Below are 13,671 nucleotides of genomic sequence, written 5' to 3'. Positions count from 1 at the left end.
TGGAGAAAGGGAGGAAGTGACGATGACTCTTTAATTATCTAGATCTAAGGGTTTTATAGTTCATTTATTCTGTGCCCAAGTGTGTGAACTTGTTTTAAACCTATTCCTTTTATTTGTGCAGTAATGGATTGATTAAGTGTAAAAACTACAGTTAATAATTGATGTCTGTTAAATATTTCTTATGTTTAATTGCTGGAAAGTTGTCACTAATAAAAATTACTCCGGTTACTGCAGCTAGAATAAACTGCTGAACAGGTGGAATTTTGCATTCCTTTAAAAATATTTAATTAACTTCATATATATGTTTAACAGTGAATGTTCTTACATGTATCAATGGTGCTCATACACGAGGCTTGACCACACAAATTACTGACACATACTTAGTCATTGGCTGGTCTTTCTGTTCCAAGTTGCTGAATTTGTGCGTTGTAAATTTTTGGCATTTTAAAATTGAGCATAAGCGTATGAGGACTTTATTAGGAGCAGGAATTTTCAGATGCAGGATTTTCCATCCAACCTCCCAGAGTGCCAGTGAGGAACGCATCCTCACAAATCACAGCAGCTCTGCAGCCATTTAACCCTTTGTAGAGTGTTAATTGACTGGAGATTGGACTTGCATCCTCAACCTGGTTGGCTAGGTGCTCTGCTGTCCTGGCAGCACCGATGGCAGTTGTGGCCAGGATTAGAACTACATTTAGTCCCAGAATCTTTGTTTGCAGCCCAGAACCAGATAATTGTTGGGGGCTTCACGGAAGGAAAATGGAGAAGATTAGGGTCTTGACAGGGACGCCATTGGTTTGGGGGAGTAACTGCTAGAGGGGACAGCCTTTTGTTTCAGGAAGGGGGTGAGGGGTGTTGGTGAGCACCTGGTGTGGAAAAGAGGTCCTCAGATGCATCTCCACTTGCCACCTAAGACTCCAGCGGTGTGTACTGAACTTCCCAATTCCTTGAATTCCTCCTGACAACTTCAAAATTTAAACCCCGCAGGTGCAGATACTTAAGGGCCTCAGCTGGGGCAAAACCAGGCATTGGGTTGAAATTACAGACAGATGAGGGCGGGTTGGAGGACTGTGGGAGGACCATCTCGGGAATTTTACTGCCCCTTAATCCGTATGCAAACCTACTGGCAGGGCAGTATGAAATTCTGCCCTGTGTCTGGATTGCTGTAAAGAGAACGAAGATGACATGGATAGCCTTAGAAAAATACATCAAAGTTGTACATTCAGTTAATTTATTTCCCATAGTTTCTAAGATTAAGAACATTCCCCAGCTTTTTCAATGGCCTTATTCTCTCCCTACTCAGGCCTGTATTCTGTAACCCATCCTTTGATCTAATCTGAAATCACCTTCTCGTCTCATCCGGTATTTTCCTTTGGCTATCATAAAGCATAGCTCATCTCAGTGACCCTCTTCAGACTGTGTACCCTCCCCACAAATGTTGTTACCCTGCTCTCCTCTAAACACCAATGCTTAATTCCTCTGGTCTTTCCAATTACTGTTTGGTAATCAACTATTGTATTCTCTCTAAATGCTCAAATGAGTTGTCACCACTCAGATTGGACTTGCATCTCACAACATTCCATAATTAATCCCAGATCACTTTATTTTGTTTTCTGCTCACAGCTCCAAGGCTACCCTGGTCAAAGTGACATATCTCTGATTTCTCTGGACGGTTGGATACAATTATATAATCTCAACCATCAGCCATCTTTAGATTGTATATCATGATTCCATCCTGCCTGCCCCAACACCCTGATGGCTTCATCAGATACGTACCCAGTCTTTAATTTTCCTCCTTACCTTTTATATTTTTGGCAACATCAATTGTCATCTGTGACATGCAGCATATGCTGCACCAGATGGACTGCAGCTGTTCAGGAAGGCAGCTCACCAGCACCTTCAGGAGCAATTTGGGATGTGCAACAAATGCTGGCTTTGCCTGTGATGAGAACACCTCAATAATACAAAAGGATTAAATAAACTTTGGCAATATTTAAAGCTATTCAATACCACTGTCCTATTTGACTGCATAGACAGTATTAAATTCTGGATCAGGAAGAGCTTTGTTCATTGCAAGATCTCCCACCCAATACATGGAAGCAATTAATTTCCTCCCTCTTTGTGGCAATTTAAATAGAATACAATGGTGCACAATGTTGGTGCCTCATTTTATCCTGCGATGGAGTTTAAAACCCTCCATCCTGGATGCCACCAATTCTATCTTTGCAAAGTTTCTGCCTCTGACCTGACTTCATCCCTCAGCCTCTTTTTGCCAACTAAATTGCTCCAACGTTCTCCTTGGCATGCATCCAAGTTCTGCCTTCAGAAACTTGCCATGCGTTCAAAGCTCCATCACCCAGGTTCAACCTTGCATTGCCATGCTGCCCTTTTCCCCTTGTTTGCTAGCCTTCATTTGATGTCTTTTTGCTTTTAAATTTCCTTTTTTGGACAATCCATGACCTCACTCCTTATTATCATTGCCACTACTTTCAGATTCTGTTCCTGTACATTTTTTTCCCCAATCTTCCATGTGTTCCCTCTTCTGTGTACTTTTCACTGCAGAACTATTAGCTTTGGTTTTCTACCCTGCTCTTCACATTGAATTGCAACCCCTCCTTTAAAAGCTTCTTGAAAATGTATCTCTAACTTACCATTTTACTCACATTTTTTGACTGAAGTGTTCTGGGGTGTTTTATTAAATCAAAACGGCTATGTAAGTGAAAGTGTTAATGCATATCAAGTGACAGATTTTGTACTTCAATTTTCTGTGAAGTAAATGAATTTGGTTAAATGCTTTAAATGCCACTACATATGTGTGTTTAAAAAAAATCGAGGAAATCTATAAACATTTTTTGAAATTATATTACATTTAACTAATGTAAATAGTCCAAATGAAATACTTCTTTTTTAACCAAAGTTACTAGGCCAATTGCCAGAAATTTCAATGTGTGGGAAGTCATCAGAACTGAATTCTGGGAAAAGACCACCTTTGTTTTCCCTTGTGTTGTACTGCTCGATAATAACCTTGGCCAGATAGAACCTTGACATTTTGCGTAAATCACAGGGGGCCAGCAGAAAGGGTTTTGCCAATTTTGAGCTTGCCATGGTATACAGATCTTTTATATTGAGTTTCCTTATTTAACCTTTGAGGGTGTTTTAAATATAGATCAGTGCTTTCCTATTTTATTTAAAGATTTGTTCATGTTTTTTTCCATCTCATCAGGGGTCATCCCCTACTTGCCGTTCTTCCTTTTTCTAAGAAGGAAGGCTGTACTTAAGATTAGATGATGTCATCTTATTCTCCAGGAATAGCTTTGCATTCTGGCTGTCGACACACGTCACTTTCTGTACTAGCAATTGAGAGAAATCTAAGTAGTTTCTTTTCAAAAGCGTGGGCTTCAGCTTGTCTAAAAGGAAAGCAGACATTTATCTTCTAATGCCTTCCTTATGCTGTACGTCTAAGTTTAATTAGAAACGGTTTGTGCCTTAAGCAAACTCAGTAAAAATGCGTGGTTCTTCACTTGCAGAAACCGATGACTACGCAGAGATCATAGATGAAGAGGACACATATACCATGCCCTCCAGTAAGTACATTTGCTGTTCTGTAATGGCTATATGTGGCCCAGTTTTAAACATCTGTTGAATAATAAACGTTTACGTCAGCATCAGGTTTGTACTAGTGTGTGTCTGACTTAAGGCATTCCAAGTAAGTTGATGTCCAAATGCTAGCTCGATTGAGAGTGGACAAAAAAAAACTCTCTATAGAGTACTTTTTTATATATTTAAAATAATTAGTTTCTGACATTGTTTAGGAATGTTCATAATGCTGTTGATGGAATATGGTGTTCAATTTCATAGCCACATTTAAAGGTTAAATCTGTTTGTTGCTTGTGCTGAGTACTTCTTGGAAATTGTGAGGTTTAAATGAAGTTACTCACAGCAGATTTGTTAATACACCCAGTGATAATTGATAAATTGTTAACATTTGTTTCTTTTCAAAGTCCAAAGTAAATTAAAGTGCTTGTTATTTGGTTCCTTTATTTTGTTTCATAGTTTTCTTTGGATGTAATTCCATGAAATATTGTTTTTAATAGCACTGTAGTATTGCAGTAGTGCAGGGTATTAATCATAAGAGAACTGAGGGTGAACCAATTTCTCCAATGATTCATCCAAGTTTCACAGTGGACACTGGCCATTGTTGAATGGATAATGGATATTTGGAAGTTATTTACAACAGGACTAATTGAGTAGTTGAAGCATGACAGTTGATTTGACTACGGCTGTTAACTGAATTTTGGTGTGTATTGTTTTCCATGATACATTGGTACTTGAGATATTATATCACTGTTGCATCTAATATTAAACTTTTCTGACTGAGTAGAATATGTTCCATATTCTGCCAGAGTGATGTAGGAGAAAAAGAAATACTTCATATACAGTTAAAATCCTATATTATATTTTCATGTTGTTTTCAAGATTATTCAATAGTTTAATTATTAATATTAATGAATTTTCAGAAACTGATCAATATCACCACTTATTCTGTTGGAATACTTAACAAAGTTTTAATGTCTGCTGGATAAAAATCGGTGATAGGTCAGTCCCCAATATCAGTATACAACAATGACGTAGTTCCCTGGCACATTCTTGTAAAATGTCCCAAGGCTTTTCCAGAAAGCTATCAGATAAATTTGAGAAAGGAAAGGACTGGGTTTTAAGGAGTAACTCAAAGGAAGAAAGAGAGATAGATAGGTTTGTAGAGGGATTTACAAAGCTTAGGTCATCAGCAGCTCAAAGTATGGATCTCCAGTGATGAAGCAATTAAAGTTGAGGATGCTGAAGAGTCCAGAATTGGAAGAATACAGGTATCTTAGAAGGCGTAAGGGCTGAAAGGAATTAGAGATTGGAGGTAGCAAGACCCTACAGAAATTTGAAAACTTTAGATTTTTGTATGTTCATTTCTGCCTCAATCAGTTTCCATGGTCGGTCACAACTTAATAATATATTAAAACAGGAAAGCTAGCAATTTGGAATAAATCAGTCAGTGTTTTAATGATGAAGTGAAGACTTTGGCTGGGATTGTACTGATTGACCTCCTTTCATCTTTCAGCACTTTTAATTTTATTTCAGAATTTTAGCATGCATAATTTAGTTTTCTCTAATTATTTAACCTGCATACTGAACCTGTTACTGCTTACTGAATGTTTTTTCAATCAGTGGGTGCTTGGTGCTTGGAACTTGGAACTCACTGTATGTAAGGGTGATGAAGGCAGAAACCCTCATAATATATAAGTATTTAGACATATACTTGCAATGTGAAGGGGCCAAGTGTGGGCCAAGTGCTGGAAAGTGAAATTAGAATAGTTAGATGGTTATTTTTGATTGACACAGATTGATGGTTCAAAGGGCCTTTTTCTGTGCTGCAGACCATGCAATGACTGATAGAAAAACAGTATATGTGAGAATTTTGGGATTTATCTAAGTTTCTAACACTGGGGAGGTGGTTCCAGCATTTGTGAGCTGATAATGAACATTCCTTCTGATACAAAGATCTAAGAGATAAAAGTTGCAGCCTGTCAGTTCTCCTGGAGGGGTAGTTATAGGAGTTATGATGTTGAAAGTGCTGTCAGGATCTAATTCAAGATATAGAGTGATTCTGGAATTTGCAGCACTTGGGGATGTCCTGGTATGTGGGAGGGTGTGAGCTGGGATAATGGTGATCAGATGTGGGATTATGGGGTGGAAGATATTACCAAGTGTGGTTGACACTGCAATGATAGGAAAATAGAGAAGAATAGGAGTTTCAGATGGCCATGTAAAGGTTGAGGGCTGAGAGCTCAAAAAAGGCGAGAAGTATGTAAAAAGTGGGAGATATTAAAGAATGACTTACATTTATATTAAACCTTTTATGTCCTCAGAATGGCTCACAGTGCTTTTACTACCAATGAAGCACTTTTAAACTTTTAAACAGGTTGTAGGAAACATAACTGTCAATTTGCCACAAAAAATCATTTTGTGAAACCAGGAATACTCCATGCACTGCACAGAAGTAATGATTGTGTCTACCACCTGAGATATCTGTGAACAATTGCTGATTGTCAGCACTACTGTTTATTTCACATTACAGAATGGGCAAGAGCTAGGAACTTTGATGTGATGCTTTGGTATTATGGGATATGGAGAATAAAATCCATGTGACCTTGCATTTACCTCTGTATTTGTACACAGCTTCTAAAATATCGACTGTTTGGTCCAACTCCCTCAAGTTGCAAATACTCAAAAAGGGCATTGATATAACTGTGTACCATTGATACCCAAAAGGCCAGAGAATCACTGATCCAAACTGTGAAGACTTGATGCTTTTTTTTTGTTAATAGAATTGCATATTTATCAATGCTAATTCTACGCTGATTCTGCAATTACTACATTATTGATAATGCAGTATCCATTGAGTTGTAGTCACTGGCTTGTTGGTGGTATCATTTTCCTAGAAGATTAACTACCATAGGGATCTCAACCTTTGTCAGTCCCCTGTCAGTGCCCTTATGTGATCCACATAGATCAACAATGTTCTGTGCAATATATCAGCCATCCATTTGCACCTCTGCTCAGTTTTCAATCAATCATTCCTTCCAATATTTGTCTCAATCCACTATCAGCTCTAATGATGTGACCAAAATATTGTATCTTCCTCTCTCTGCCTTCAAGTACTATTTTCCCTGTATTTTTTTTCTAGCCTTTTCCTGTACTTCCTCATTAGGCTTCTTGTCTTTGTGGTATATATCAAACAACACCTTTTGGTTATTTAAATGTACTGATTTAGATAAATTTTGAAAACATTGTTGCATAGTTAATTGCCAAAGCCAAAGAAAGATATTATTACTCACCACAGAGAATACAAGAAACATCCTAGGAACAGCTATAAATTAGGAGGTAGAAGGGAAGAAGGAACTTGGGGGTGGGGTGGGGTGGGTTGGGGTGCTGAGGGGGAATCACAGACCACAGTGAAATGGGCCTGGGAAAATAGTTGGAGCTTCAGCCTGACGAACTTCATCCTTGGGCCTTAAGAGAAATGACTAGTAAGAAAGTTGATGTATTGATTTTAAATGTCTAAAACTACCTTGATTTTCACATTAGGTTTTACGGTAGCAAAAATATCTCCTTTACCTAAATATGGAGGGAGACAAATCGGAAAATTACAGGCCAGCTAGTTTAAAACCACAGGCCAGTTGTGAAAACTTTAGAATCTTTTATTAAGGAAGCTATAGAATGACACTTCTATATAAGTAACTTGTTGATCAGTTCAAGGTAATCTGGCAGAGTTAATGTGGTTTTATAAAAGGTAAGTCATGTCTAATAATCTTTTGGAATTTTTTTTTGAGGAATTAGTATGTGCTCTGAAAAAAAGGATACAGGTGGATGTATTGTACTTTGATTTGCAGAAGGCATTTGCGAAAGTGCCACATCATAGGTTATTGTGGAAAACAAAAGCTCACAATGTGAAGGGGAGTACATTAGATTGATTAGAAAATTGGCTGGCTGACAAGAAATAGGGAATGTACACAAATTGTTCTTTTACAGGTTGGCAAGGTACAATGAATGACATGACATGGATTGGTGTTCGGATCTCAACTGCTTAAAAATCATATAACTGACTTAGATGAAGGGATGGAAGGGATAGTTGCTAGATTTATTGATACAAAAATAGGTAGAAAAGTAAAGAGGATGTAAGAAGGCGTCAAAAAGATATCAATAGGTTAAGTGAGTGTGCCAAGGTTTGGCAAACGGAATATAATGTAGAAAATGTGAAATTTTTACTTTTGGCAGGAAGAATAAAGAAAACATATAACTTCTGAGAAATTTCTGACCCCTTAGAGGAGGATTTTGGGTATACTAGTGTATGAATTGCAAATGTAGGTATAGCGGGTAATATACAGGTACAGCAAGTAATTAAGAAAGGGGTCTTGACATAATAGATATGAACAGGATGTTTCTAGTTATGGAAGAATTACTCTTTTAGAATAACAGGTCAGTCATTTAAAACTGAGATGAAACTAAATTTTACTTCAGAGGTCAGAGAGTTTTCGGAACTCTTGTCCTGAAAATGTGATAGAAGTGCATATTTTTACAACAGAAGTGGAATGAATCTTGATAAACAAGTGAATGGAAGATTATCAGGAGTGGACAAGAATGTGGATTTGTGGAGGTTACAATCAATGGCCTTATTAAGCAAAGGAGCAGGCTCAAGGGGTTCAGTGGCCTATGGCTACTCTTGTTTGTTTTATTATATTTTCACCATCTTTCGGACTCTTCCACTGTTGCTTAGTTATTGAATCCAAGCATCCGGTACTAGGTGAGCAGAAATTTTCTCAATTAAACACTGCAGAGACTTAACAACAGCAATTTGCATTTCTATTGCACCTTTAACATAAAACCTTATTTTCAGTCCCACTTCTAGATTAAAACTCTCCCTGGCAACAGTCTGATACTAAACCTGACCTATTGTAAGAGAGTCATTGCCCAAGATTGCCAATTTCTACCTCCGTATCATTGTCTAACTTTGCCCTTGCCTCAGGTCATCTGATGCTGAATCCCTTAGCCATGCCTTCATTACTTCCAGACTTGATTATTTCACCATGTTTCTGGTTGGTCAGCCGCATGCAAACTTCTGTAAACTTCAGGCCATCCAAAACCCTGCTCATGTTCTGACTTGCACTAACTTCCCTTTGGCTACTTCCTTTGTGCTTGCTGATCTACATTGGCTTACATTCATGCAACATCTTGATTTTAAAATTCTCACCCTTTTTTCACATTTTTATGATTTCAAATGCCTCTTGGACTTCTCCTGTCTCTTACTCTGTAATCTTCTTCAGCCTCTTAACCCCTTTTGATAAAGCACTCATCTAAATCTTGAATCAATTCCCAATTTTAATTGATAAATGATTGTTGGAAGTGCTTTCAGTTGCCCAGCCCCCAAGCTCTGGAATTCCCTCCCTACACCCCTCTGCCTCTGTGTGTCTCACTTTCTTCTTATAAGACACTCCTTAAACTCACTACTTTGTCTTAACTGATCTAAAATTGCCTAATATGGCTTGGTGTCATATTTCATCTTATTACAATCCTATGAAGTACCTTGTTTTATTGTAGTGGAGGCACCATAGTTTGTTTTTATCTTCTGTCTGCTTTTTCTGATTTTATTTTATTCAACAAAAAATTATTCCCTGAAATATACCAATTGGGCAGTATACGAACCCACAGTTTGATGACTAGTTTTATAAATTTAACAGGGAATGAAGTTCACTTTGGGTTAAATTATGCCAAATACCATCTTGTTCCCTTTTCACGCTGTTAAAGATACCATCTTTGGGTGAGGTGTTAAACTAAGAATCTACCTGCTCATTCAGGTGGATGTGGAAGATGGAATAGCACAGTTTCAAAGAACAGAGGAGTTATTCCAGATGTTCTGGCCAGCATTTGTCCATCAATCCACAACAGAAAAATAGATGATGTCATTGATGTCACACTGCTGTTTGTGGAAGACTTCTGTTTGCAAGTTGGCTGCTGCATTTGGTACCTTATAACAGTTCAGAAGTAATTAATTGATTGTAAAGCACCTTGAGACTTCCTGAGATTGTTAAAAATGCTGTTTAACCCACATTTCTTTTGTTCTACAAATTTATAAGAAACCTGCTGCTTCATCTGAATTTTTCATCTACAAATGGTTTTGTTTTCTTTTAAGTTTTTGTTCTTTTTTGCGCAAAAGAATTGATGGTTTAATCCATTGTTCAGCATTCACTGCAGTACCATGCTACATAAAATGCATTATTTCATATTTATCTACAGAAACTGTAATATACACTGCTTTTTGATTTTCTTCCTCCTACTCCCAATTGCAATGCAGAAAGCTATGGCATAGATGAAGGTAATGAAACTGTTTATTAATCGTTGCCTGATTTTTCTGCTTGCTGCCTGTTGGATGAATATAATTTTTGCCAAGTTGTGTGTCACTTAAGTGTGTAACCTTCTATCATTTTTGAAAAAACTGTGAAAATAATTTGACACTCAAATTGATTTAATAGCTAATTATCTCCACTCTTTACAGCCAGAGATTATGAGATACAGAGGGAGAGAATCGAATTGGGCCGCTGCATTGGAGAGGGGCAGTTCGGTGATGTGCATCAAGGAATTTACATGAGTCCTGTGAGTAATTTAGAAATTAAGTGTATATGACAAGGTTAAAAGCATTTATGGTTAAACAGAAAATCAGGACAGCGCCAGTGGAAGTGTGGAATCTCATTAGGCAACATCACGTTCAAAAGTTGTTTTGCCTTTCATTCTGTGGAAGAGGCCCTGAATTGCATGGGTAAAATTTTTGCATTGAAACATGTTTCACAAGCAAAGATCTCCTTGTAATCACTGCAGAGGCTGTCCAGTTGCCAAAATATCTGTCATTCAGATAGTCTGAAACCAAGCATAAAGGGAATTTGAAAAGAATACCTTTTAACACTATAGCCAGAAAGTGTAAGCACACTCCTGATACTCCCTACACTTCTCTACTGCCAAAACCTTTTTTGCTAAGTGCTGCAATAATAAGTATGGGAAGCTTAAGTTTGGAGGTATCCTCCATAAACACGATTTGCACCCTGGAGTTTTGGGGCAGGAGTCATCAAATTGGGCCAGCCTCAGTTCTGAGACTGCAACTCATTCCTGTAACAGGTCCTTAATCCCTCTGGTCTCACCCTCATATCCCTAAACCACGTCTATGCCTCTTCATGCCCTCCAAGTTACCTCCATACTCATCCTTACAACTTCATACCATTCATGCTCACAGCTGTAGCCAATCACCCAGTATCCACTGTGGGCAGACTCAGGAGCCATGTGGAAATGAAAACTACTTCTAACAATTTTTGAGCAGTGTCACTCCTACACATTTTGATAACGAAAGAAAGAACTTTGTTTTATTTATTCACCTGTCGTGGGCATCACTGGTTGGGCCAACATTTATTATCCATCCCTACTTACCCTTGAGATGATGGTAGTGAGCTGCCTCCTTGGGCTGCAGTCCACGTGCTGTAGGTAGATCCACAATGCAATCAGGAGGGAATTCCACAATTTTGACCCTGCAACAATGAAGGAATGGCAAGGTGTTTCCAAGTCAGGATGGTGAGTGGCTTGGAGGGAAACTTGCAGGTGATGGTGTTCCTATACTTCTGCTGCCCATGCCCTTCTAGATGGTAGTGGTCATCAGTTTAGAAGGTGTTGTGAAAGGATCTTTGGTGAATGTGTGCAGTACATCTTGTAGATGGTACACACTGCTGCTACTGAACGTTGGTGGTGGAGGGAGTGGATGTTTGTGATTGTGGCGATAATCAAGCGGGCTGCTTTGTCCTGGATCGTTTCAAGCTACCTGAGTGTTGTTTGAGCTGCGCTTATCCTGGCAAGTGTGGAGTATTCCATCATGCTTCTGACTTGTGCCTTGTAGATGGCGGACGGGCTCTGGGAAGTCAGGACAAGAATTACTCGCCAAGGTATTCCTAGCCTCTGATCTGCTCTTGTAGCCACTATATGTATGGCAAGTCCAGTTCAGTTTACAGCTGAAAACGCAGTTGGGCTACTTCAAAGAATTTAAATTTCTATCAGTTATAAAGCAAACCAACCACATCAAAACTAGAGATAACAAGGTGTAGAGCTGGATGAACACAGCAGGCCAAGCAGCATCAGAGGAGCAGGAAGGCTGATGTTTCGGGCCTAGACCCTTCTTCAGAAGTCAGGGTCTTATGCCTGTTCAATATGTGACTCTCTTGTTTGGTTGAAGTCCTTGGAACAACCAAAATGTGGTCTGTTTAAAGTCTGCTCTAATTTCAGAAGGTCCTGATCAGTTCAGATTCAAGCCCTGTCTCCTGTCCCCAGTTGACACAAATGGTACCTGCTGAAAACGGAGGCTGCACTCCACATCTAGGTATTGCATGCCATTTTAAAAAACCTTCAGAGTTGGCCCAATGGCATAAAAATCTGGCTCTTGTTGTATCTTGTCATGATATAAGAACCCAGACAGTGCAGTACGTTCATCTTCACCAAATCAATAACTTGGATCTTATAAGATTTTTAATTTTTGAAAGAAACAGGATCAGATATGTAATTAAATTACTCATTCTGTTAAACAGTTGAAGGAGAAGACTCAGGTCCATTTCTATTAAATAAAGGGATAGCTGAGTTTAATTAGAAAAAATAAATAATGATCAGAGGTCCAAGAAAAAATTGGACTAACCAAACTGTCTTTCCTGGTTCCCACATCATTGTATTCAGAAGCTGTTTTGCCCCCTAGATTGTTTAATAGAGGTTTGTTGTTTGTTTCCACTGGAAAGAAAATACGAGCCATTTTTAACTGGTCAGGTGAATTCAAACTTGCATTTTTCAGAAAATTCTGACCAAGTTGTGCTTCAGCATAGAGTGTGTCCTAGTGAAATTAGCAATAAATATACTGTTTGAAATTGTCCCTTGTGGATAGTGCATTATGGAATCTGCCATCTCCATCATGTAGCTTGTTTTGGAAAAGTTTCATAGTTTCATATGTCAGTAGAGTTATTTTTCATTGTTTTCTATTACTTTGTGTGAGGAAAAGAGCCTTTGGTTACACATTTTGTCAACGTTTTTGAAAGTTGCAATGCCTGGATGAATAGAATGTGTGAAGAGTATACATTTGTAGTTTTCAGGAAACCTCTATTGATGCTGTTGGTTATTAAAATGAATTAAAATCGAAAACATTAAACATTTAATATTGTGCTTAAAATTAATTTTCCTTTATAACGAGCCACTTATTTTGTTTTGGGGCTTTACACATAACATTGTTCCCAGGTGAAAATCTTGGTCTGGCTTAGCTGCACTCTAGCCATTAGCAAGTCTCAGAAACTTGTCCTCAAAATTTTTTCCCCTTTCTACTAAAGACATTCTTGATTTTGATTCAGCACTCCCAGAAGAGTGCTGAGTAACAGGCACCCTCTTCCAGTCTCAGAATTATAAAATTTTAGTCTGAATGAAATGAATCTTATTCTGTATCCTGTTTGAGCCAAGAAATTCTCAGTGTTCATATAAAACAACTCGAAGCATTTCATATTCTGAGGGCTGTTTGGAGATGCAGTGAGTATTGCTACTTGTTTTCTGCACAGCAGATTCCACACATATGCAATAAAATGGATGACCAGTTGATCTGTTCTGGGCAATTCTGATTAAGACAGAATACTGACCAGGGCATCATACCTTTGGTGGTCCCAGGACATACCAAAATGCATCAGAACCAACAAATGTTTTACAAGTACAACACTATTATAGGAAAACACAGTAGCAAGTTGCTGCACAGAACAGGTTCAATGCAAGAAGTAAATGGTCAGAGAAAAGCTTGATCAAAGAGATAGATGTTAGGGAGTTAGGTTGTGAAAGAGGCAAGAAAGGTGAGCAGAGGAAAGGAATTCCATAACTTTGAGACTTCACAGCTGAAAAAGCCCACCCACCAATTATGGAATGACTAAAAGCAGGGATGGCCAAGACTGGAATCAGAGACATACTGAGTATCTGTTTGGAGGACCAGAGGAGACCATTGCAGAGAGCAGGAGAGGCTTCAATGTGTAGGAATTTAAAAACTGAATGGGAATGTTAAAATCAGTTGCTTCACTG

At 38.4% G+C, this 13,671-nt stretch overlaps 2 protein-coding genes across 5 annotated transcripts in view; one reads left to right on the top strand and one right to left on the bottom strand.

Moving 5' to 3' along the window:
• Window positions 1–3,105, bottom strand: part of LOC125482980 (laminin subunit alpha-1-like) — a 23,299-nt gene extending 20,194 nt beyond the window's left edge. The window contains exon 1 of the mRNA XM_048596185.1: window positions 3,011–3,105. Coding sequence (XP_048452142.1) covers window positions 3,011–3,105 — 95 coding nt within the window. The remainder of the gene's footprint in view (window positions 1–3,010) is intronic.
• The window catches only part of LOC109918182 (focal adhesion kinase 1), a 117,867-nt gene continuing 107,221 nt past the window's right edge, over window positions 3,026–13,671 (top strand). The window contains exons 1-3 of one of the 4 annotated variants that reach the window (XM_048595535.1): window positions 3,026–3,106; window positions 3,528–3,584; window positions 10,103–10,200. In XM_048595535.1, the coding sequence (XP_048451492.1) occupies window positions 3,575–3,584; window positions 10,103–10,200 (108 nt within the window). In that variant the 5' untranslated portion in view covers window positions 3,026–3,106; window positions 3,528–3,574. Of the gene's footprint in view, window positions 3,107–3,337; window positions 3,585–10,102; window positions 10,201–13,671 lie in introns of those variants that run through there. The other 3 variants (XM_048595536.1, XM_048595533.1, XM_048595534.1) reach the window with 3 other exon arrangements.

Source organism: Rhincodon typus, chromosome 4 (assembly GCF_021869965.1).
Source record: "Rhincodon typus isolate 14 chromosome 4, sRhiTyp1.1, whole genome shotgun sequence".
Lineage (NCBI taxonomy): Eukaryota > Metazoa > Chordata > Chondrichthyes > Orectolobiformes > Rhincodontidae > Rhincodon > Rhincodon typus.
This window is presented reverse-complemented; position numbering and strand designations above follow the sequence as displayed.